Genomic DNA, 27,029 nt, shown 5'->3' with positions numbered 1-27,029 from the left:
TCAACAGTAGAATAGAGGATTCCAAGAATTAAGTCAACAATTTGGAATATGAGGAAGAACAAAATGAAATAAAAATAACTCAAAAATAACCCAATCAGAAGAACAAAATGAAATAAAAAATAACTCAAAAATATGAAGACAGTAAGGAGCCTCTGGGACAACTTCAAGCATACCAACATTCACATTATGGGGATGCCAGAAGTAGAAGAGAGAAAACAAGATATGGAAAAGCTATTTAAAGAAATGATGACAGAAAACTTCCCCTACCTGGTGAAAGAAACAGACCAGGAAGCCCAGAGAGTCCCAAACAAGAGGAACCCAAAGAGGCCCATGCATCATAATTAAAATGCCAAGGATTAAAGACAGAGAACTTTAAAAGCAGCAAGAGAAAAGCAGTTAGTTACCTACAAGGGAGTGCCCATATGACTGTCAGCTGATTTCTCAACAGAAACGTTCCAGGCCAGAAGGGAATGGCAAGAAATATTCAAAATAATGAAAAACAAGGACCTACAACCAAGATTACGCTACCCAGCAAAGCTATCATTTAGAATTGTAAGAATACAGGGAATAGGCAGTAGAATAGAGGATTCCAAGAATTAAATCAATGATAAAGTGCTTCCCAAACAAGAAAAAATAAAGGAGTTTATCACCACCAAATCAGTATTATATGAGATGTTAAAGGGTCTTCTTTAAGAAGAAAAATATAAATAAAACATATTAATAAAATAGCAATAAATGCATATCTATCAACAGTTGAATCTAAAAAACAAAATAAACAAGCACTATAATAGACAAAACAAACTAATGAATAAAATAGAATCAGAGGCATGGAAACATGGAACAGACTAATGAATCCCAGAGGGAAGGAGGCAGGGGTGGGGGAGAGAGGCGAGAAGAGATTAACCAAAGATCTTATATGCATATACGCATTACCTATGGATGCAGAAAATAGGGTGATGAAGGCCTGAGATGGGGTGGGAACCAGGTGGAGGGGAGCAATGGGGGACAAAAGAGGGACATCTGTAATACTATCAACAATAAAGATTTTTTTAAAAAAAGAGTCCCTGCCGAAACCGGTTTGGCTCAGTGGATAGAGTGTCGGCCTGCGGACTGAAAGGTCCCGGGTTCGATTCCGGTCAAGGGCATGTACCTTGGTTGCGGGCACATCCTCAGTGGGAGGTGTGCAGGAGGCAGCTGATCGATGTTTCTCTCTCATCGATGTTTCTAGCTCTCTATCCCTCTCCCTTCCTCTCTGTGAAATATCAATAAAATATATATAAAAAAAAAAAAACAATAAAAAAAGAGTCCCTATCCTCAAGGAGCTTACACTCAAATCAACAATATAAAACAAGTATATCGCCCTGCCTGGTGTGGTTCAATTGACTGAGCGTCATCCAATGCACTGAAAGGTTGCCAGTTCAATTCCTGGTCAGGGTGCATACCCAGGTTGCTCGTTCAATTCTCAGTTGAGGCAAGTGCGGGAGGCAACGAATCAATGTTTCCCTCTCACATCAATGTTTATCTTGTTCCCTCTCCCTCGCCCTTTCTCTCACTCTAAAAAAAATCAATAAAAACATATTTTTAAAACAAGTACATAAATCACCATGATTGCAGGGTAGATAAGTGTCATCAGAAAGGTTTCATGGTAACAGTGGTATTTGCATCACAAGGTGGCTTTGTTGACAGAATGCGGGACAAAAAGAGGACATTTCAGCAGAGTAAAAATAAAGGTAAAGACAGAAAAACACAAAAAGTGTTTTAAAAGACATGGACTCTTAAGTCACACAGGTCTCGAACAGAATTGTAGCTCTACCACCACAGCTGTGTGATCCCCATCATCAAGTTCCTTAACCACTGATTTCCTCATCTCTAAAATGGCACCCAGTGCCTATCTCATAAAGCAACTGTGACTTAATTAATGCATGCAAAGTGGTAAAAACTGTGCAATGAATAAATGCACTGTTCAATTTAAAAGAAGAACACAGAAGGTAATGAGGGTAAAAAGACAGGCAGTGGCCAGAACATGGAATGGAAGGGTTTAAATGAAAATATAGAAACTAAGAACTTGACGCCACAGACTTTGGAGTAGCTACAGAAGATTTTAGGCAGACTTAGCAACTTGCAGCATATAAGATAGCATATTGCAGCATATAAGACTGACTGAAAAGGAGGAGCCAATAAAAGAAAGGAATTGGAATTAAATTGACCAATAATAGCGTATGTTCAAAATTTTAAACCAATTTCATTCTAAGAGACTATAAATGAATCAATCATCAACCAATCAATAAATCTCTCATTACTTAGGCCATAAAACTAAAATTCAACCATATTCTTTGGTACAGGTCTTTTTGGTAGCAGTACTGAATAAACCCTACAGCTACTTAGTGCCAGTAGTACCAAACTACATATCTTATGTACACTAAAAACAAGGTAGATATGTTAACACATCAGTGTCTTCCCACCATTTTTCACAAAGCAGGCTTTTTATTTTAAGAACCTGAATGCAATTATCTATCCTATTCTGATTTTTAATGGTAAAACTGACTGTGCTGATTGCATTATCCTCCACAAGATGGCACACTATTTTTGTAGTTAAATTCATTTTTCCAGTTTGAAACAGTATAGAATACATACGCTATCGCACTAACACAGCATGAGCCCAATCTTAAGATAAAATTCTTGTGTCAAACAGAAGAAGTAGAAGTGTTAACAGGCTAGTGAAGGAGGTTATCTTAATTCTTAGTTTAATATAGACACCGAAAGGGGAAAAAATGAAGTGGAAAATGCAATTTTACGAAATACAAATTTATACTCAAGATAAATTAAACATTGTCAGAATATTTAGTTTAAAAGTTTAATCCTTCTAAAAATACAATTAGGAAGACCTTAAATGGACATGAGAAAATTTGAAGAGAGCAATAAAAAAGAAGGGGAAAGATGTTTTATAAGCTTCAGTCATTTCCTTGAACTCTCAGGATCCAGCAGATTATCAACTGGATTCATCCACCTCCCTTTTTAAAACAGAAAGTTATGATTTAAAACCTATCTAGATAACACTGATCTTTTTAGCAAATTCAACACAGTTATTTTCCCAGCTAAAAGGTTGTATTTTCTGCCTATGACAATATACATTGTATTCTTAATTAAGGTTATATTTCAGAACTCCTTTGTGATAACAGTATACACTGAGTGGCCAAATTATTATGATCTCTGAACGCATAATAATCTGGCCACTCAGTATATTTGTATCTCAAATGGGTACCAAAAGTATTCTAGACTTTTGCTGGAGATCAACCACCTATTTGCCCTGAGCTTTCTATCAGCCAGTGCAAAGGGGAAAACTGATCAGGTGCACGATTTCTAGTATCTTTGATATCAAATAAATGAGGTACTCAAGAGAAGTACACTGAGTGACCAGATTATTATGCGTTCAGAGATCATAATAATCTGGCCACTCAGTGTATATATAGCTACAGATCTATAGCCATCTGAATATATTTGTAATTCACAACAAAAACCCATGTTCACCTACTTCCTTCAAAGGTTTCTTTAAGGAACATTAGAAAAATCAATTATGTGGCACTGAGTGCAAAAAAAAAAAAAAAAAAAAAGGCACTTGCACAGAATTAATATAGAATAGTCAAAGGTACAGCTTTCCATAGAAAGGCTCTTCCAAGTGACAAGCATCACCCCCTCAAACTTCTTTTGTAGATATCAAATACTGGGGTTTTGCCTGGGTCTTACTATCTATTCTGATTGACAGAGGGAAAAAGGCAGGCATTACAGGTTCTCAAAATTTAGTGCAAGTTACATAACAAAGAACTTCCTGGTAGAATGAACAGTTAAATTTTCATCTGAACAGACTTGAACCCTGAAAAAAAAAGACATGCCTTTTCTCTCTTTTTATTCACCTAATTTCCTCAGAGTGGAAACCCAATTCAGAGTAGAAGCATCTAATAAGTAGAGAGGTACCAGCTACAGAGATTATAATAAATGAAACTGACATATACATCCAGTAGAACAAAATACTAAATTCCTTCTCTATCATGGTATAAATGATAGAATTCACTTAGGAAGGAAGGAAGGTTTGAAAATTAAATAGTAACATTTATGTCATCATGTACTTTTTTATTTTTTAATTTTTTTCTTCATCATCATGTACCTTTAAAAATGGTAACTCTATTCTTAGAGCTGCAGCAAAATGGAAAAAAAAAACCTATAGACTAAAAAAGAAATAAAATTTAGGTATTATTAAGTATTTAATATTTAAGAAAACAACATATATGAAACACTACGAAGCCACTTTAAAAAGATTACGAAGTTTTACTCTAGTGAAGTTGTTCTTAATTTTTTGAGTCAAAAGTCCCTTTGATGATCAGAATTCATGGATTCTCTTCCCAGAAAAATGTACATACAAACAAAATTTTTGTATATAACTTCAACAGATTAAGAGCCTTCATTTTGGAAACCTACGGAATGCATACTTAAATTAACAACTGGGCTTCTCTACACTCTATTTTACTCCTTAGGTACCAACTTCATAAAGATGAAACTTCCAGGTTCTTCAAACTCTACTTGGAAAAATCATTCTTCATTACTAACCCTACCTACACATTATCAACTAAATTACTAAATGGGGTTTAATTTTTTTTTTTTCTAAAAATCTTAAAAGTATATGGCTTCCCTTACTTTCTAAAATTAGGACAACATATATAATAGAGGCCCAGTGCATGAAATTCATGCACTGGAGGGGGGGAAGTCCCCCAGCCTGGCCTGTGCCCTCTCACAGTGCGAAAGCCCCGTGATCGATCACACCAAAGAGGTAGGCCCTGCCCACCCATCCAGGTCTCCTCGACGGATTGCCCCAAAGAAGTAGGCCGGAGCCGCAAGACCTGCCTCCGTGCCGCGTGGAGCCTCGGGACGCCCGGCCTTGCCGCGCAAAGCCGCGACACCCGCCTCCGCGCCGTTCACACAGTGTTAAGCTCCCGCCCACCCACGTGCGCCCACTGCACATGCAGCCTCCTGGTGATTGCTCATTATAGCGTGAGGGTGTCACGACCACATAGGCTTTTATATTAATAGGATGAGACAAATATACCAAAATAATACTGGGTAAGTTATTCTCCCTCCCCGCAAACACTGCTTTTCAAGTTATTTTAAATTGTTTTATAAATTTTTTAATTATTTAAAAATATTTCCACTGTGAGATTCTGTCAAAAACCACAATATAAACTGCATATTAATATGCTGCATATAAATTACATAAACAATACATACTTTACATATAAAGTACATTATTTCTTATAATTTCAGTATAGCTTAATTTATTATTCCTATTTTTATCAAAATTATTATAACTCATTCAAGATCAAACAAAAAGTCAAAAGTCCTATGTCTAACACACACACACACGCCTTTCCTACAAACTCAATCCCCAAACACTATATTTGGTTGTTATATAAGTAAGACTGGAATAGAAAAGGTTCTTTTAAATATTTACAAAAAAATACAATCATTTTGAAGATGATTAAGATCAACCTGATTAAGCCTTGGCCGGTTTGGCTCAGTGGACAGAGAGTCAACCTGCGGACCGAAGGGTGCCTGGTTCAAGTCAAGAACATGTACCTCGGTTGCAGGCTCAATCCCTGGCCCTGGTGCAGAAGACAACTAATCAATGTCTTTCTCTCACATTGATATTTCTCTCTGTGTGTCTTTCCCTCCCTTTCTCTCCCTAAAAATCAATGGAAAATATCCTCAGGTGAGGATTAACAAAAAAACAAAAAAGAAAACACTGAAATACTAATAGGATACAGAATGGTGACAGAAAGGAATATAGACAGTAATGGTTAGGAAAAGACTGGGAATGCCAAGATATAAAAGTTACTAGATTTTTCAATAGTATTAATTTTTTTTTTTACTTTTTTTTCTTGATCATAACAGACTCCTGGATTACCCAGACATCTGTTTAAACTTAACCTAAACCATAATTGCAGTCTTGTGAAAGTTCAAAAATCTTTCTCTGACTTGTCCTAGGGCAGTGGTCGGCAAACTGCGGCTCGCAAGCCGCAGTTCGTAGCTCTGTTAACTAATAAGTTTGCCGACCTCTGGGATAGGGGCTTAATCACAAGGAACAACAACGGCCTGTAATTATTGGAATCGAGAGTCTAGGTTAGTGGTCGGCAAACTCATTGGTCAACAGAGCGGCAAACCATGGCTCACGAGCCGCAGTTCGTCGACCATTGTTCTAGGGCATCTTTCCTTACATTTCTCTCTGCTTCCAGACAACTAAATTCTCAGAAATTGCGCTCCTGCCCCACCTCACACTAGACCCCAAACCTAATTGCACCACCAGTTCTTCCACCCTAATCCACCAAACCCCCAACACACACACACACACATTCCCAACTCAATTTTATTAGAGAAAACTTGTAAGATTTTGGTGACAGAAGACTCATGTCACAAAAAGTATGCATTCTGCCATTTGCTGGCTCCACTACCATTTATCTCTATGTTTTTCCTTGTCCCCTTTCTCTGGTCTTAAAAGTTCTCATTGTACTGCAAAGAATAGTTCCTTCTATAATCAGTTCTCCTAGGCATTTTAGGTTGTACCCCACGCACCTTTCCAAATAATAATTCATTTCTAAAAGGAATGCTGGTGAATAAAATTTTCTGCAACTCCATTTTAGAGTGGAAAATTTTAAACCACTAGGTAACTGCCACCCAGACATAACAAAGGCATTATAAATTCCACTATATTTTCAAAGGAGTTTGAAAAAAATATATACTGGAGACAATCTAAACACAAATTTTCATCAAGTATTTAATTGTTCTAGATTTAAAACCATTTGTACATAAATCTGATTCTTTAAGAAATAAGCATACGTACATTTCCTAGACACTTGGGTAGAAAAAAAAAAGCCTAGATGCCTAAGATTCTAAAACTGAGTCAAACCTATTTCTGTGGGAGGAAGAAGAGGGACCAAGATCAGGAAAACAAATCGCTAGGCCTTGAAATGAACCTTTTCCAAAGAGACCTAATAATACTGGTAAACAAGTTCACAGGTTACTATATGAATTTAGCAGTTAATTTTAAATAAAATATATTCTCTCGTTATTTACAAAATATTTGTGAATGTACATTAATGCCTAGATTATCTGCACTGAAATAATTTTTACTCTTAATTATTTTATGTCAACAATAATAACTTATTTATTCCTAAAGTACTATGAGTGAATGAATATTAGCACTCTATGTAGTAAAGAGTTTTAATATCAGATAATAAAGTCAAATTAAACTAAAATTTTGGCATTTGCTTTTCAAGGTGGTAATTTGAAACCTATTATAATTTTAGCATTAACCTCTAAATATAATGATATTTAAGCTGTCCTCGCCTACAGTAACCTAAGAAAAATTTTCCATACCAAATTATAGAAAATTTAAAAGGTAGCAAAAAAGAATAAAGTAAATGATTCAGAGGCTTGTGAACAGTGTTTAGCAATTAATGGATCCAACAACACTTAATTAGTCCAACAAGACTAATTTGATAGTCTCTCCCTCTAAAATATATCTTGTGTCATCCCCTTCATTACTATAATTCCCATAGTATGACATTAAAATATAAATGCACTGAAAATCCAGAAATATATCAAAGCTTACTATGAAAATCAAATACAAATACACACCCCCCCCCCACACACACACACAGCTATAAAGGGCTACACATTACATTTCTTTTAGGTTATTTAATTTCATTTGTTCAGCAGCCTCTCCTCTCCTGGGTCACTACCTAGTTTAGATTATGCCTGTGGCTAATGCCTATTTTCTTTGCTACTTGGTTATAGGCATTAACATTTAACCTTTGGAATGAATGGAATGTAAATTCATGTTTACCTGATATTTAAAAATGCATAAATTTATTTTAAAATTTGCTTTCCTTTGCAAGTATCCCTCACCTGTTTGAACATCAATAACCATCTGATGGCCCCCTCTCATTCCTGGTCGGTTATCTTCTCCATCACCTGAAGTAGAAATAATATTTTCTTTTAAAGGAAAAACACAGAACCGCAAACCCAAAGTAACTTTATTCATAAGCTTGTAATGACTAGTGAAAATAACACACACTTATTCTTTTAACAGTAAGTAAAAAGACTCAAAAGAAATAATATGACACATAGCTATCCTATATAATAAAAGGCTAATATGCAAATAGACAGAATGGTGGAACAACCGAACAACCGGTTGCTATGATGTGTGCTGACCACTAGGGGCACGCAGGGAACATGGTGGGTGTCAGCACGGCGGGATGGTGGAGCAGGTAAGCAGGGGCGCCAGACTAAGGCGGGGTGCTGATTGCTGTCATCAGGGCAAGCCTCTGGTGGTTACTGAAAATTCTTTGCTCCCATGCACCATGGTCCTGCCGGCGCTTGCACCTGCTGCCAGTGCCAGCCCTGCTTGCACCCATTGCCAGCACCAGAGCAGCCGCTCGCACCCGCTGCTGGTGCCCGGCGCCCATCCTGATCGCTCGGTGCTGTCAGCAGGTGCAAGCAGCAGCTGCTGGCCTGATCGCCCCTGAGGGCTTCTCCACCGCCCCCTACTCCTGAGGGGAGATTGGGGCAGCAGCCGCCACTCACACCCACTACTGGTGCCGGCCCCAATAGCTCCATGCTGTCAACGGGTGCGAGTGGGGCCAGTGCAGGGAGCAGGGCTGCCGGCAGACAGGGGTCCGGAGGCCATGACAGGAGGGGCCAGGTGGGGGTGCGGAGGATGGGCCAAGACCCACCCCTGTGCCCACTGCAGCCTTGTGGCCCACAGTTCCTTTCAAGATGCACAAATTCGTGCACTGGGCCCCTATTGTTTATAATAATTATCTTGCTCTTTTTTCCAATTGCTTTCTGGCTATTATTGCAATTAGAAGCTATTTTCAATGTATTTATGACCAATGTCATAAATCATCAATAATATAGGATATTCCACAAAAACCTCAGACAAGAAAACTCTAAACTACTGAAGTGACAAAGTGAGGTGGGAAACAATTACAGAATTAGATATCAGGTCTATAATCCAGGCACAACTTATAAGTAGAATGTACAGTTTTAAAGTTCACAAAACTAGCAACTGAAAATTAAGATTTTATCAAGTTTTATACCCTTGATAATTTTCTTACTGTGTTAACTTTGTGCCAGTATTTCAGAAAATAGTTTCCACATAAAAGACCACCTATTTTATATGAGCACTGACTGAGAAAACTAAGATTTGCTTTTCTTTTATTATTTCCATTACAAAGCTTAACAGGTATGTTTCAATATAATCAGAAAAATTTTTAAACTTCTGTAGGAGAAAACCATTCCTAAACTTATATCTAATCTTACTTTATACAAAATTTTATATAAATGAAGATATAACTTCATTGCAATGGTTCAATAGGTTACAGGATTCTAATATCTTACTTGACATATAAACCAGAGAACCCAAAGTTTTCTTTATAACTCTCATATTAATGGAAATATATTACTTTGGCTAATAACTTTCCTTGTATTAGCTTCTGCCTATGTAAAATAGGAAACATGCAACTTTTACTAATTTCACAGGGATACTATGAAAAAGACTAAGATGTCATTTGCAACAGCATGGATGGACCTGGAGAGCATTACGCTAAGGGAAATAAGTCAGTCAGAGAAAGATAAATATCACATGATCTCACCCTTCTGTGGAATATAATGAACAACATAAACTGACGAACAAAAACAGATCCAGAGACAGAGAAGCATCCATCAGACCGTCAAACCTCAGAGGGAAGGTAGGGGAGGGTGGGGGTAAGGGGAAGAGATCATCCAAAGGACTTGTATGCATGCATATAAGCATAACCAATGGACACAGACACCAGGGCGGGTGAGGGCATGAGTGGGGTGGTGGAGGGGCAAAAGGGGGATAAGGATGTAATACCTTAATCAATAAAGAAAATAAAAAAAAGAATGTTGCCAAAGAAGGAGACATATGTAACACTTTAAACAATAAAAAACAATAATTAAAAAAAATAAAGAATTAAATAAATTAAAAAAAATGCATTTACTACCTTTTGGGCATTTTTTTTTTTATATGAGACAGAATTAAAATTCTACTTAACCCTTTATTTCTGTGTATGGAAAGACAAAATAAATTCTAACTTACCCTGACCAAAAAAAAAAAAAAAAAAAAAAGTCAGTTCTTATATAAAAAATAAGATGCAAAACTGAAGTTTTTCATTACTATGGTACTCAAGAGCTAATCATTCAAAAGGTCTCTGCAAATTCTTCCTCCTTTCTAATAGTTAGGTTTAGATTTTGCAATTCATTATCATTGAAGCTTTGTCCTTTTCTTCTTTTTTCACCCAGTCAGTAATGTCACTTGCAAGAACAGATTAAGAAAACACTGAAATAAATTTATTGTATGTTTGTACTTTATATATTTAATCCATTAGTTTTCAAATACGCAATTATAATGTTTGCTGTAAATCTGCTTCTTTGAATAAAATTATCTCATATATGACTGATAAAAACAGGAGAATTGATATTCCTATAATGCAGAAATTATGGGTGCTCATAGCAATTTTCTTTAGTATATTAATGTTTAACACTTTTAGAAGAAAGTTTTCTCACAATTAAAGAGAAGACCTTAGCAATCAATATACGATGATCACAGGAAAAAGCTGAATATCTACAGAACTGCCTTCCTTCTTTTTTTAAAAAAATTATTTTTATTGATTTCAGAGAAGGGCGGAGAGATAGAAACATGAAAGATGAGAGAGAACCATTGATTGGCTGCCTCCTGCACACCCCCTAATGGGGATCGAGCCTCCAACCCGAGCATGTGCCCTGACCAGGAATCAAATAATGACCTCCTGGTTCATAGGGTGACACTCAACCATTGAGCAACATCAACCAGACAGAACTGCCTTCCTTTAATGCAAGTAGTTGCATTAGAGAATTGCTGCACTTTCTACTATACTAACCATCTGGCAGAGTAATGAGTGCAGATGGGGTGACAAAAACTTCCTCCACCTGAAAAAATAGGTTAATGAAGAAGACTACACCCTGAATCAGATTTCAAGTTTGATTAAAACAGTCTTTATTAGAAACAAATGCTCTCTAGGTTCTACAGTTATAAGGAGAAAGCATGAGCACCAGAATTTAAGGCTCCAAACTCATTTTGATGCTCAACAGAAGTGCCTGCAAAGATTTAACTGTATTAATATTATTTATTTTTATTAGGATTACTACTCTCATTTTTATTAGTATCTGTTTATAAAGTTCCGTAGATCTAGAATGGTATGCCCCATTTCTATTTTTCTCATAAGCCCTATTAGCTCTGGTGAGCAATTTTGAAGAACTTAAGGTTTTTCAGAAACATGTTTGGCATTACAACAGAATGGCGTATAATTTTAGTGTCTCTATAAAAGTAATTTATGATAGTATTCTATGTAAAAACTGCCCAATCTTCTGTTATAGCAGTAAAACAAAAAGGTTTAAAAGAAAAATTTAATATAATAAACTAAGTCTGCCACCTACTTAAGGAACCTATGTCTTGTTTTACGTTTTTTATTATTTTTTAAAATTAATTTCTTTTTTATTGTTTAAAGTATTACATATGTTTCCTTTTCCCCCCATCGACCCCTCCCCGGCCACTCCCACCTCCCAGGACAAGCCCCCACTGTCTTGTTTTAAAACCTGCTTTTCATTAACAGAGCACTTTGAAACTTGAGCTACCTGGGGAAAAAATGAAATCAAGACATTACAGCAAAAGCACCCACACCTAGAAGATAGGGCTAACCTTTGGTGCTTTTGGGAATGATCTGACTCCATCGTGGCTTATATTCCTGTTGACTGATGTACTGATTGAACAATCCATCTGGAAATAGCAAAGAATGAGAGAGAATTACAACTTAACCAGCTTAAATTTTTTATTGCAGAAAAAAAGACAAAAATGTAGAAGCCTACATTAAGGTAAATTATTAATATATCATTAATACAATAGCACATTTTCATAAAATGTATCACTGCAGTTTTCATGCTACCTCAAATATAAAAAGTATTGGTTGACAAAACCATGTAAAGCAATTGTCTTGATGGCAGTTCAATTAAGCTCACTATGCTTTCCCATTTTGTCACTTCTAACAAAAAAACTAGAGAAGAAAATGGAAGCTCCAACTACTTTGGTTTGGCCCTTATATCTTCAGGGGAAAAAAAAACAACACAAAAAACACTAATCCACTAAAGTGAAAATTCCATTTTTATAGTTTTCTTTGAGTATAAAACTACATAGAGATCAAAGTACCAGTAATAGTTACTAATATGTTTATTGAATACTTACTAAAATTAGAATCCATGCTATCTTAAATATCTGATTTAATTCTAAAAACAACCTTATGTACAAGGCATTATCATCTCCATTTTACAGATGGGGAAAGGGAGAAATTAAGAAATTTAACCGCAAGCACATCTTTTAACCTAGATCACACATCAATAAATTCTTAATTTACTTCTTAAGAGGAATTGTTACACTAGTTACTATAATGATCATGGAGAATGAACTCCACACATACATATATCCTACCCCCAAATAATTATCAATCCCTAATCCCATGCCTCTCAACAAAGATTAAGAAAGGAACACAATACTGGCTACTGAACCATGAGGATTTTTTGAGGGTACTTCTAGGAAATGTTCCCTACTTCTAAACAGACATACAGAGAAGAAAAATCTATTTTTATTCTTTTAAAAATTTTCATATCTATATGCAATGTACACAATTACTACAGCAATCTGTAGAGGTATGAAAATGAAGTCAGTTCTATGATGATAACAGAGCAGACAGAGATAAAGAAACTGGATCACTGAATCGACCAACCATGAAACTACCTATGGAATTCTTGTTATGTGATACTAGAGGCCTGGTGCACGAAATTCATGAACTCGGGTGGAGGGGGGGGGGTTCCCCAGCCTGGCCTGTGCTCTCTCACAGCGAAGGAGCCCCGTGATCGATCTCCCCAAAGGGGTAGGCCCCGCCCACCCATGTGGGGCTCCTCGATAGATTGCCCCAAAGAGGTATGCTGGAGACAGGGGACCTGCCTACGCACCGCACGGAGCCACCAGGACCCACCTCCACTCTGCGCACTCAATGTCAAGTCCCCACCCACTTGTGCGCGCCTTGCTACGCACGCAGCCCTGCCACGCCCACCCACATGCGCCTGCTGCACACGAAGCCTCCTGGTGATGGATTGTTACCGTGTGAGGGCATCATGGTGTGAGGGCGTGACAACCACATAGGCTTTTATTAGTATAGAATAGAGGTTAGTATAGATAATAACAGTTCCTTACTTTTTAAACTACGGTTTTCTTTTACAGGAGCCCAAATAGATTATAAAGTTACCTATATGATAAATTCTTTCAAAGCAAATACTTTTCCAAAGAACTTACAAGTAAAACTATCTGTTCTCCATGATTTGTATACTCATCAGGGACTGTGTAATATACAGAAATTTCCCTAGTCTCTTTTTCTGGCTAATCATGAAGCTGAATTGTAACCACACCACAACACTTCAAGTCTTTTCAGATGGCTTTAATGGAAACGTCCATATATACACTTAATTTTTACTTTTTCTTTGCCTTTTGGGCTTTTCAAAATTCCTTAAAAAAGAAAGTTCTACTATCCTTTCCTCCTTTTAAAATTAGCACTAATAAATTAGCATTTATATTTTGTCAAAGTAAGAGGAACAAGTAGATTCACAACTTATCTCAGTGAGAAAGTTTCTATAATATAATTTACTCCCCATGGGCTTTTCTGATAATTCTTGTCCCATTGAGCCTATTTTAACCAATACTCTTCCCTCATTATAAGAGCTGGTAATCCTTTTTTCAGATATAATGTTGTGGAGCTCTTAATAATAGTAAAGATAAGATTATAGTAAAAATATAAATTGTAAATTTACAACTATATGGAAAGAAAACACAGTAATTAAATGTTTTTCAGTTTTGAGAAAGGCACCTATGAGTTAAATACTATTTCATCCAGGAAGGGGGACTGGATGAAAGAAGGTGAAGGGATTAGCCAAAGAACATATATGCATAACCCATGGACATAGATAATAGTACAAAGACAATAGTGTGATGATGGCCAGAGGGAAGGGGGGGTGAGGGAGGGTAGAGGGGGACAAAGTAGGGGAAAATGGGGACATCTGTAATAGTGTCAATAATAAAAAAAAAATTAAATACTCCTTTTAAACAGAGAAGATAAAATTATTCAATAAAGACAATAATTTTAAAATATACACCAAGTCTACATAATAGCTACTGAAGAGGAAAGAGAAAAAGATGGGAATATATAGAAATGAGTAGAAAAACTGAAGGAGATGAGCAAATTGCACACATGAAAAATACAAAGCAAAATGTATAAAAGTAATAAATTTCAAATTATTTAAAAGTAACCAATTACGCCCTATCTGGTTTGGCTCAGTGGATAGAGCGTCAACCTGCGGACTGAAGGGTCCCAGGTTCGATTCCAGTCAAGGGCACATGCCTGGGTTGCAGGCTTTATCCCCAGTGGGGGATGTGCAGGAGGCAGCCAATCAATGATTCTCATCATTAATGTTTCTATCTCTTTCCCTCTCCCTTCCTCTGTGAAATCAATAAAAATCTATTAAAAAAAAGTAACTAATTACCATATTACTTGTCTCCCATATAGTTACACAACTTTAAATAAGTCAATTAAGTTCTTTATCTGAAAAAAAAAAAAAGGTGTTTAAGAGTTGGATAGAGCCGGAAGATCCTTCCAAATGCAGGCATGTTAGAACTTTACCACTGTTAGAACCAATATATTTATTGAAACTATGTGTGTCTGGCTGGTTCTACCTTATGTTCATCTTAGGAATGTCTCTATCTCCTTTTTTCCCCTTATGCATTCTATGACCACTGAGAGAGAAATCACAATCCCAATGGGGAAAATTCTGCTAATACTCCAAAAGGAGTGATCACAGAAACGGCTCTCATCAGATGAAGGACCCCATCCCTGATCTTAAGTCATTCTGGATACTGCAGGTAAAATTCAATTCTCTAATTGCTTTTTCAACCAATCTTAGCCTCACTCTTAATAACCTGAAAAGCTTACAAATACTCTACCCATCAAGATCTTCATTCTATTTGTTTCCTATCAAAGACAACTGTCCTAAGAAAATACTGTCAGTAATTTTCAAAGTAAAAAAAAGCAAACTCTCAAACATTATATAATTTTTGTAAAGTAATTTCTTAAATATACACACAAACTCACAGATGGCAAAAATTCAACATTGACATACATCAAAAATTTAAAAGTGATTTTGTTTGACAAGATTAGGGTGATTTTTGATTTGGGGGTTTCTTCTGTGTACTTTTATGTTACCCCAATTTTTTGTATCAAACACTATAATTACCAGAAGAAAAGCCACAAAACAACCAGATATATAGAACTATTTTCTGAACCTTAGGAAAACTTTGTAACATAGTTATTACCAATATAAGTCATTTCACATCTTTTGTTATCCCTGAAATGCCTATTCCTGCCAGCTCACTTGACACAGCTATGTTTCTACAAGCATTGCTTTGTACATTGACAGTAGCTTTTTTGAATGTTTTAATCCTCACCAAAAGATATGTTTTTATTGAGTTTTTAGAGAGGAAGGGAGAGGAAGAAGGAAGGAGAAAGAGGGAGAGGGAGGGAAAGGGAGAGGGAGAAACATTAATTGGTTGCTTCTGGTACACAGCCCGACAGGGGATTAAACTCACAACCTAGTTATGTGCCCTGACCAGAATGGAACCCCAAACCTTTTGGTACATGGGACGACACTCCAACCAAGCCACCCGGCCAGGGGACATTAGCTTGTTTTAACAAGGATAAAGTATACGCTCAAATATGCCTGAAGGATTTACAATCAGGAATGCAGAAGATATTACTTCTAAAATTTATAATATTAAGTACCCCAAACAGAAAATATTAGAAATTATGATCTTACTCTAGGTCAATAAAGTTAATCTTCTTCTAAATAACGATAGTTAATAGTGTATAATCAGAAATGCTCAGTATATTAAATGCTTAGAACAGAAAAAAAGGCAGGGGGTGGAAAACTTTCCGAGCCACATAGTTGTCATTTCCTCTAAGTCATCTTAATGTTACTAAGTTCCTTACCTTTAAACAATCTACTCATAAAAATCCCCCTTTCAATAAAGCACATTCCTAGTACATAATGGCACACTGACAAGTCATACCAGTTCACACAAAATAGTCATGCAAACATTTTAAAAAATTGTTTTGAGAACTTTTTAATTTGCCTCCGTTTCCCTAACAAATCCCTTTTGTCTTCACTAGTCTAAAGTCACACACACAATTTTCTTTGCTATCTCTTACTTTTCTGTGCAGACGATTAGAAAACTTGAAGAAAATTATTTAGATACTAGAGGCCCGGTGCACGAAAATTTGTGCACTCGGGGGGGAGGGGGGTGCCCTCAGCCCGGCCTGCACCCTCTCGCAGTCCGGGAGCCCTCAGGGGATGTCCAACTAATGGCTTAGGCCTGGTCCCCTGTGCTGGCCAGCCATGAGCCAACTTCTGGCTGAGCGGCGCTCCCCCTGTGGAAGCGCACTGACCACCAGGTGTCAGCTCCTGCATTGAGCATCTGCTCCCTGGTGGTCAGTGCACATCATAGTGACCAGTCATTCCCGGTTGTTCCGCAGTTAGGGTCAATTTGCATATTACCCTTTTATTATATAGGATGGCACTATTAAATCTGGAAATAACTTTTAAAAACACCTTAAGAGAAGAAATTACTTTTATTGAGTATCTCCTGTGTGGAAGACACCACAAAGGTTTACTCATTTACTACTTAAACCTATGCAATGGTCATTAATTACTGCAAAGATTAGAAAATCAAGGTTTAGAGAAGTTAAATAACATGCCCAACAACTCAAAAGAAACAGTATAAAGCCCCATTCCAAAGTCCAACACCTTTTCAACGCTTCATAGACAACATGTGAATATAGATACACACATATATAACAGACTAACACACATATAATAGACTAGTTTTTAAATTGAAATCTAACATAAAATGTTATTAATAATAGACATGGTAAAATGAAAAACACACACAAGACTTTGGAGAAAAAAAACTCACCATATCAGACCATTCTACTATGAGATTAAACAAATTCAATATTATAAAAGAATAATAAAACATAAAACTAAAGACGTTGAAATATATCACTTATGATTTAAAGGAAAAAATGCAATCTCTCTCTTAAGACACTGGCTACTATAGCTAAAGTTTACTTTTTATGTTTTGATTCTTCTCTGGAACACTGGTTTGCCATTACTCCAGACTACTTACTAACTTAACAGAAGCATTCTTGTTAGTTGGAAGTGGTTCTGTATCAATAGCCAGTTTGTGAAGCTAGCTGTTCTACCAAAACAACAACAACAAAAAAACACAACAAAATGAAACATCTCTTCTTTCGGAGAAATCATGTTTTCACATAAGACACAACAGCAAGAAACAGCCCTGGCCTTGTGTGGCTCAGTTGATTAGAGCACTGTCCTGTGAAATGAGTGGTCGCAGGTTTGGTTCCCAGTCAGGGCACATAGCCAGGTTGCAGTTCAATCCCTGGCCGATCGGGAGGGGTGTGGGAGGCACAGATCAATGTTTCTCTCTCTCCCACCCTTTCCTTTCCCTTCCTCTCTCTCTAAAATCAATTGGAAAAAAACAAACAAACATAAATTACAGCCCTCTCACATCTCTTTACATTACAAATATCCCACTCATTATTACCTTTCTGACATTTTCATTTTATAATATTAAATCATCCAATCACTGCAAATAAAAAATAATATAGAGATTAAAAAAGAATGCTGCACTTTTCAGAGAAACATGATAAAGATGACTCTCATTTAAAGACACATTATTGCCTTTTGCCAGGAAAACTGGGTTATCAATAAATAGCCCAGATCAAATCTGGAGCAGCTTACATTTAGTCGCTATTTCAATATAACAACATACTTAAGAATCTTATTTTACATTTCAAAAAGGAGTAATACAAATGTTTATTAAGGCTTTGGTAAATAGTAAATTCTGTTTCAAAACCATGAGACATGCTAAAGAAACTTTATTTTTTAATAGAAAAAATTTAAGTTTTAGAAATCAAAGTCATAAAGTTGAAATTCTTTGAGGCAATCAAAAATGCTTCAAACATTAAAGCAGGGTAAAGATTTTTTTCAAAATACATTGCTTTCAGTATATTGTTTTAATGTTTAAGAACTTCCTTTCAGTATCTAAAAACAAATGAGAAGTTCACATGTCTATCCCAAATAATATTACCATGTTCTCTATATTTCTAATTCTTGAAAGGCCTTTTGTTTTGATATTCTATATAATTCAGCAAAAAAATTTAGGCTTTCTACTGAAACAATGACATTCTCATCTATAAAAATATAACAACACCCATTACACTGTTTTGAAAATCTCAAAAACAAATGAAACAGTGAGGCATTTAAATGTTCCTGGGAACAATCTACATTTTAAAAATGCTATTTTTAAAGAGGAAGCCAGGCAGTTGCTAATATTTCTATTTATCTATTTTTTATAAAATCTGAAGTAGGAAATCAGAAAAATAAAGTTATAAAAGAGAAATGGAAATATAACTTTGGAGAAAGCACACTAAGACCTAGTTGCTAACAATTTTCAAACTATTTAAAGGCTCCAGTCCAAAACTACCTCATTTTCCCCTTATGGTTATTATAAACTAGAGGCCCTGTGCACAAATTTGTGCACCAGTGGGGTCCCTCAGCCTGGCCTGTGGGATCGGGCCGAAACCTGTTCTCTGACATCCCCCGAGGGGTCCCAGATTCTGAGAAGGCACAGGCCAGGCCGAGGGACGGTGCACAATCAGGGCCGAGGAGAGGCGCCAGAGGTTGACCAGCTGGAGAAGGACTGCAGGAGGGCTCCAGGGCATGTTCAGGCCCGATAGGCCGGACCCCAGCAGCAAGCTAACCTACTGGTCAGAGCGTCTGCCCCCTGGTGGTCAGTGCACGTCATAGTGAGTGGTTGAGCAGTCTTAGCATATCATCAGCATATTACACTTTGATTGGTTGAACAGATGACCGGCATTTAACATATTAGGCTTTTATTATATAGGATAAACACATTTCATGTAGTCCAAATTAAGCACAAGCTGTTCTTGTCTCCAATAGTGTATACTATCTTAAAAAGTACATGACAAAAAATGAAACTTAGGAAGCTTTTGCCAAAAGAAAAAAATAACCTCACCTAAGATCCCCCTCAAAAAGAGCAGAGATTATGGTACTGCTGCCTGATTTCTCATCAAAACACAGATCACATTTTTAAAAATTAAAAATTAATTTATAGGTATATAATGTGCAGAGCATAAAAACCTTTTTGATAATTCAAGAGTAATAATGGCTAGGTAAAAGATTTTAAAAATAATGTATTTCAGCAGTTTGTTCAAATTCTGAAGAAAAATATGAATTAAGGCATTTATAGTACAATAATAATGGGAAAACTGAATCTGTAAATATTTACTAGTATAGTAAAGCATAGTAGTAAAAAGTATGGATTCAAATCTTAGCTCTGCCACTTGCTAGCTTACGCTGTCTTAGGAAAATTACTTAACATTCTCATTTATCAAATGGGGATAACAACAATACTTACCCTAGAAAGTAGGTATAAGAATTAAACAAATTAATTCTTATATAGAGTTTCATACATTAAAAAAAAATTTGTATTAACTGATTTTTTTAGAGAGAGAGGGCGGGAGGGAGAGGAAAGAAGGCGAGAGAGTGAGAGAGAGAAACACTGAGATGTTGTTCCATTTGTTTACGCATTCATTGGTTGTTTCTTGTATTGTACCCTGACCAGGACTGGAACTCTCAACCTTGGTGTATAGGGACGATGCTCTAACCAATTAAGCTACCCAGTCAGGACTTTATATAGAATTCAGTAAAGTAAATGGCACATTGTAATACCCTCAAATTCATGTTATTATAATTTTAATTATGTAATATTTGGAACTATACTTGGCAGAAAACTAACAATCTTTTATGCACAAAATGAGAACTTCAACACAAAGGCTAAAAGGAGTTAAGAGAAGGGGAAGTGACTGGGGTATAGGAATAATAAAAGAAGCTATCTTGAAAGAGCTGGCCTTGAAGAATGAGTTAAGAGTGAATAGTGATAGAAAGAGAAGTAATCAGGTAAGGGAATAGAGCATAAACAAAGGCACAAAGACATGAATGGGCAAGAATATGGAAAGAAGCCATGTTTCCAAAAGCAGTCTGGCAGTCATGTGGGGAAAAAGAGATTTTGCATTTTGAGTCCTGCTGAGAAGAAACAGTATCCTAAGGTGAAAAGCAAAAATCTTGCTATCCTACAACACAACCCTAGCTACTGATCAATAAGAAACTCATCTCATTTAAAGATTAATAATACTAACAAAAAAAAAAATCAACTCAAGAGCTATACAAAGATATAAAAAGGAAGAGGAAGAAAGAATTATTTTAAGTGGCAAATTAATCTGATTAACAAAAAAAATGAACTCATGTAATAGATGAAAATAGTTAAATTTTTTACCATGAATATAAAAAAGTTAAGCAACCCTCTCTATAAAATACAAGCACAAGGTAAATATATAAACAGGTGAAAAGTAGAAATATAAATACTTAGAAAAGATATGGTAAAGCAATAAGAGGAAATAAAATATGAGTTGTTAGACTTGAACGAAAAGAGAAAGAAAAAAATTAAAACATCACAGAAATGAAGGCCAAGGTGTAAGACCATACTAATAACATAGTAATGGAAATGAGATAAAGGATTTAGAGAAGCTTGAAGGATTCAGCATAAATGTACTGTTAAAAAGAACAAATGAGAAAATGAAAGAATAGACAAAGGCAACATACATTTAATTAGAAGGAAACAAAATACACAAAGCTGACAGTGCTGCCACATTAGAGTTGCCCTGTTAGTATAACTTTAAAACAATCTAAAACTAAAATGAAATACTTAAACAGCCATAGAAAAAAAAATTAAATTCAAAGGAGCAAGAGTTGACAATTATGGTATACTCTTGATAATATTGGAAATAATAACTGGTTAATAGCAGAATAATATCCAAAAAGGTATTTGAAGAAGATAACTGTCAACCTAAAATTCCATATTCAGCAAATATATTCTTCAAGAAAAGAGATAAAATTGTTGAGCAAATAAAAACTGAGAGCCCTAACCGGTCTGGCTCAGTGGATAGAGCGTCGGCCTGGGGACTCAAGGGTCCCAGGTTCAATTCCGGTCAAGGGCATGTACCTTGGTTGTGGGAACATCCCCAGTAGGGGGTGTGCAGGAGGCAGTTGATCGATGTTTCTCTCACATCAATGTTTCTAACTCTCTATTCCTCTCCCTTCCTCTCTGTAAAAAATCAATAAAAAATATATTAAAAAAAAAAAACTGAGAGAGTTAATCTGCATTAGGAGAAATTGTAAAAGAAGTGTTTAAGGCAGAAGGAAGATGATCCTACTTTTAAGATCAGCAATGCAAATATTAATGAAGAAAAAAATTAGTAAATATCTGGGTAAAATTAATGAACATTGGCTGTATAAAACAAGAACAGTACTATTTTATAGGGTCTTTGAATCAAATTTCAAAATAAAGGACAATAGTATGAGTTGGAAGGTGAGTAGATGAGAGTTGAAAGTCTATACTAATAGTAATGGTTGAAAGGGAAGAGGGAAAAGGAACTGATGAATTTTGTGAAGTATATATACTTGTCATAATTTCTAGACAGTATATATACTTGTCATAATTTCATAAATAAAATATACACAGAGTGCATTACTTCCAAATGAATAAAAATGAAAAGATTAAAAAGTGAAAACAATAGGAAACAACCAAAAAGAAGAACAGATATGACAAAGAATATAAAGTGGTAGGTTTAAATGTATATATTTATCAGTAATTCAAACATGTAAACACATGGTTAAATCAAAAAAGGGCAGATTTGCCCTAGCAAGTTTGGCTCTGTGGACAGAGCATCAACTTGTGGACCAAAGGGTCCCAGGTTCAATTCCAGTCAAGGGCACATACCTTGGTTGCAGGCTTCTCCCCTGCCCAAGCCCTGGTCAGAGATTGTGCAGGAGGCAACCAATCGATGTGTTTCTCTCACATCGATGTTTCTCTCTGTCTTTCCCTCTCTCTTCCACTCTCCCTAAAAAAAAAAAAAAAAAAATCAATGGAAAAATATCCTTGGGTGGGGATTAACAAAAAAAAAAAAAAAAAAAAAAAAAGGAGAAGGCAGATTATAAGAAATCCAACTACATTTCCAGGACATACTTCTTTTAAAAAAGGATACAGAAGGGTTGAAAAGAAAAGATGGAAAAAGATAGGCTATGCAAACACTTAGCAAATGAAAGCAGATCTTAATGTAAGACAAGTTATACTTCAAGACAAAATATTACTAAAGATAAAAACACACTTCATAACAATAAAAGATTTAATTCAAAATAAAAGAATGTAAAATTCATATGTCTAGAAACATGGCTTCAAAATATATAAAGCAAAAAAAATGACAGAACTATAAGAGGATAGACAATTCCACAATCATAGGGGGAAGTATTAACATATTTTTCTTAGTAATTGTGAAAATAAAAAAAAATCAATATTGGTAAAGATTTATGCAACATGATTAGCAAACTGAACCAAACAGATATATGGAACTGTGCTCCAACAACTAAAGAACTCACATTCTGTCCAAGTATAAATATGTTTATACAAATTGAACAAAGTGGGCCATATATTAAGTCTCATAAAATTTCAAAGGACTAAAATTGTACAGAACATGTACTCTGACTACTATTCACTTATGCTAGAAGTCAGTAACAAATAAAATCTTTATGTATTTGAAAACTGAAAACTATATTTCTATATAACTATGGCGCACAAAACAACCATATTATTTCATAATGAAATTACTGAACTGGATAAAAATAAACTTCATAGCACAACTGAAAAATAAGTAGAGGTGTTGGCAGCAAAATGGCACCAGGTGTTAGACCTGTGCTTGCGCTCTGACTAAGAAAGAATTCAAAACCAATACCCAAACTATAAGAGAAAGTTTATTTACAAAGTCACAGAAGTAAAAGAAGTGAGCCATAGAAAAAAACGGGCACAGACAAGTTACAGAGGCAAAAGTAGGGTCCTTGGAGCTTACGAGAAAGCGAGAGGCAAGGGAAACCTGCCTGGAGGAAGGGAGTGCAGGAAGGCAGAGGCACATTCCACAGAGAGCTGCACTGGGTGCTCCATCTTGAGGGAATTTATCTGGAGGTCTCAAGGGAAAATTCCAACAGAATCTTAATCAGCTTTCTAAGTGTGTCCTTTTAGGCTGGGTAATGGCTTCAACTGATTGGGGCCAGGGCAGGGGTCAATGTAGCTGGTCCTGATGTCAGCCATGACATCCCTTATTTCGTTTGCTACATTTCAGGGCCTGGAACTGAAACACAACTGAGGCCTAGATGTATCTGATGCAGGTCTGCACCTCATTATCCTGGGGGCTTAATGCTTAAGGGCTATTCTATAGCCTCCTTGTTCATTCTCCTTCTAAGGGGGTCTAATGCAGATGCCTAGCAATACTTTAGGGAAGTAAGGTCAGAAAAGGGTCTGAACCACATGACCAGCAATATGCTAGGGGAGGAAAGGTCACTCTAGGGCAGCCGTGGGCAAACTATGGCCCGCGGGCCGGATCCGGCTGTTCTATCCGGTTCTCTTGCTCTCCCCTCTGCTCCTTTACTTTGAATTTATATTAGTTCACACAAACACTCCATCCATACTTTTGTTCCGGCCCTCCGGTCCAGTTTAAGAACCCATTGTGGCCCTTGAGTCAAAAAGTTTGCCCACCCCTGCTCTAGGGGCAAGGTCCCAGCCCAGTTTTGCCCATTGCTAGGTACTTGGTGACCTTCTGTACCTGGCCCGTCGTCCTTAATTTGCTCATGTCTGTCTAACTGCCTACCTCAAAGGGAAATTAATATTCTTAAATGGGATGTTTGGAAATTAATATGCTAAGCATTCATCTCAATAAGACAACAAATTAATCCCAAAGAGAGAAAGACATTAAACATATCTAGTAGAGCATAAGTCAAGGACATTAAAAGTAACAGAAAGGATCAACAATACAGAAATTGGTTCCTTAAAAAAAAAAACAACAAAAAGAAAACCCAGTGAGTTAGATAAAATTCTGGTGTGAGTAAGTGATGGAAAGAAAAAGACAAAACAAAAAGAACTACAAGGAATAAAAAAAGAAATCCCAAGAAATCATGCAAACATTAAAGAAATAATAAGTGGATATTAGGCATATTTTCATGTCTATAAGTTTGAAATTTTAAATGACACTGACAAATTCCTAGAAAAATATAACTTTTTAAACCAACCAAACAACAATCCTGAATAGTCCTAAAACATTTAAAGAAATGAAATTGATACAAAAATTTCCAATAGAGCAAAATACAGCAAAAAATTATATGACCAAGTTAAGAATATCTGGGGTTTAACATCAGAAAATCAATTACTATGATTTCCCATATTAATAGAATAAAGCTGGAAAAAATCATATCACAAAGGATAAAGAAAAAAGTGATAAAATTCACTATCTATTTATAACATAAACTCTTAGCAATCTAGGAATCTGATACAGGATTTCCAATAATCACAGATCAAAAATCATTTTAATTATGGAATATTGAAAGCATTTCTTTTGAGATGATGAACTAACTACACAAGTATCTCCACTATCATTATGTCACCTCACCCTTGCACTAAGTATCCTGTCCAAAAGACTAAACACAAGGGGGAAAAAGCATAAGGGTTGGAAAGAAAAATGAGTCATTATGCATAAGTATCTTAAACTGAACAAAAATAAAACATAGCATAATAAAATTTGTGACTTAGAACTAAGAAAATGAATGCTTAAAGGGAAACTCTTGACATCAAATGCCTACATTAGAAAAGAAGGATCTCAAGTTAATGGCCTCTGCTTTCAATTTATGAAAACAGAAAAGAGCAAATGAAAACAAAAGCAAGTAGAAGAAAGGAAATAAAGACAAAATAAATCAATGAAATAGAAAAATATATACAGAGAGGGGAAAAAGACAAAGGAAAACCAAGAAATGTTTTCTTAAAATAAAGTTAAGAGCTCTCTAGCTAGATTGCTAAGGAAAAAAAGACAAAAATTACCAATATCAAAAATAATAGATGACATAAAGGTATGAAGAGGATAACAAAATATTATGAACAACCTTATATCAATAAATTCAAAATATTATGAACAACCTTATATCAATAAATTCACCAACTAAGATGAAATGAGCATATTCCTCAAATACATAAACTACCAATGCTCACTCAAGTAGAAATACAGAATATAAATAGTCCTAGAGCTATTGATAATACTAAATTTGCTGTTAAGAACCTTGCCACAAAGGTAACTCTAACAAGATTTGAGGTCTCACTTAAAAAAAAATTTAAGGAGGGTTAATAACCACTGCATAAACCAAAGGGTGAAAAGGGACAAATTACAGAGAGAAAAAAAAGAAGAGGAGGCAAAGAGGGGAGTAAGAAGGGAGAAATAAAGGAGGTAAAGGGGAGGGAAGAAAGGAGACCAAGACCTCAAGTTGAAACTTAAGGAAATTCAGACTAGTGAGCCTGTTGGAGTGCTATTTATACAACTTTAATCCACCCACTTCTCACAAAGTAAACTTTCATTTCAAAAGGCAATAGGATAAATACGGCAAAAAGAGGTTTTCTTTGATAATTTCCTGTTCCTAGGTGATTACTTTTGCCCATCATCACTGGATTATTCCTTTTTCCCCTGGCATTGTCAGAGAGGAAGTGGCAATGATTGGTTCAGGAATCACCTTTAATATAAAGATATTTCTAGGCAAATAAAAAGCTAATTAGAGGGAGAAACCAAGATGGCGGCATAGGTAAGCACCTAAACTGCTGCCTCGCACAACAATTTCAAAACTACAACTAAAAGACAGAACGGACACCATCCAGAACCACAGGAAAGCTGGCTGAGTGAAAATTCTACAACTAGAAGGAAAGAGAAAAGCGCACAGAGAATTGGAGGTACGGCAAAGGGTCTTTGTGTGCGCAGAGAGGAAGGGTGGCTGAGAGCCAGGCTGACTTTCACTGGCGGGAGGGGGAAGAAAGCCCCAAACTGCACTAAACCCCAGTTCCGACTGCACTGAACCCCAGTTCCGGGCGAAACCCCATGGACCCAGGCTCATACAGGGGAAGTCTGGACTGTCAGGTAGAGAGAAAGGCACCCAGAGACTCGGAGACCCGGGGGAGCCCCGGCGGGCAGGGGTCTGGAGGCGCACGCGCCAGTGTGCACAAAGGCTGCGGAGGTTGCCACAGGCTTTCCCTAGCAGAAGGGAGTCGGAAGCTCCTGACTGCACTGAACCCCAGTTCCAGGCAAGCCCCTGGGGACCCACGCTCTTACGGGGGGAATCTGGACTCTCAGGCGGAGACTCGGGAGCCGGGGAAGGCAGAGGTCTGGAAGCGCGCGCACGCAAGGGCAAGGCTGCCGGGAAGCCAAGACTGTCTGCTCCGCCCTGAGACTCCACCCCATCCAAGCTAAGCACAGAGGCTTTTGCAATTTAGCAAGTCTAATCCTATAAGGCTGTCTCCAGCACCAAACTTCTCCCAGCGTAGACACAGCTGATCCTCACAGCCAACTGGCCTGGAGGTCAATTCCTCCCAGTGATACCAACAACAATCAAGACTTAACTACAACAAGGCTGTACACACAGTCCACAAAGGGGTGCACCAAGAGTATCCACCTCAGGTTAACTGGGGAGGTCGACCCACTGGGCCATATAGGAAACCTAGCACACAAAGCTACCCTGCCAACTCAGGGAAGCAGTGAAAATGCGGCGACAAAGAAACAGATCACAAACGAAAGAAATGGTGGAAAACA

General features: G+C 36.6%; 1 protein-coding gene across 4 annotated transcripts in view; it reads right to left on the bottom strand.

Annotated features, from left to right (window-relative positions):
• MKLN1 (muskelin 1) overlaps nt 1-27,029 on the bottom strand; it is a 223,900-nt gene that overhangs the window by 77,795 nt on the left and 119,076 nt on the right. For all 4 annotated transcript variants that reach the window (XM_080663161.1, XM_080663163.1, XM_080663160.1 and 1 more), the window contains 2 exons: nt 11,807-11,884; nt 7,954-8,019 (listed from right to left, as the gene is read on the bottom strand). In XM_080663161.1, coding sequence (XP_080519287.1) covers nt 7,954-8,019; nt 11,807-11,884 — 144 coding nt within the window. The remainder of the gene's footprint in view (nt 1-7,953; nt 8,020-11,806; nt 11,885-27,029) is intronic.

This window comes from Plecotus auritus (genome assembly GCF_963455305.1).
Source record: "Plecotus auritus genome assembly, chromosome: 4".
NCBI classification, from domain to species: domain Eukaryota; kingdom Metazoa; phylum Chordata; class Mammalia; order Chiroptera; family Vespertilionidae; genus Plecotus; species Plecotus auritus.
The sequence above is the reverse complement of the archived record's forward strand: the minus strand, read 5'-3'. Positions and strand labels throughout refer to the sequence as shown.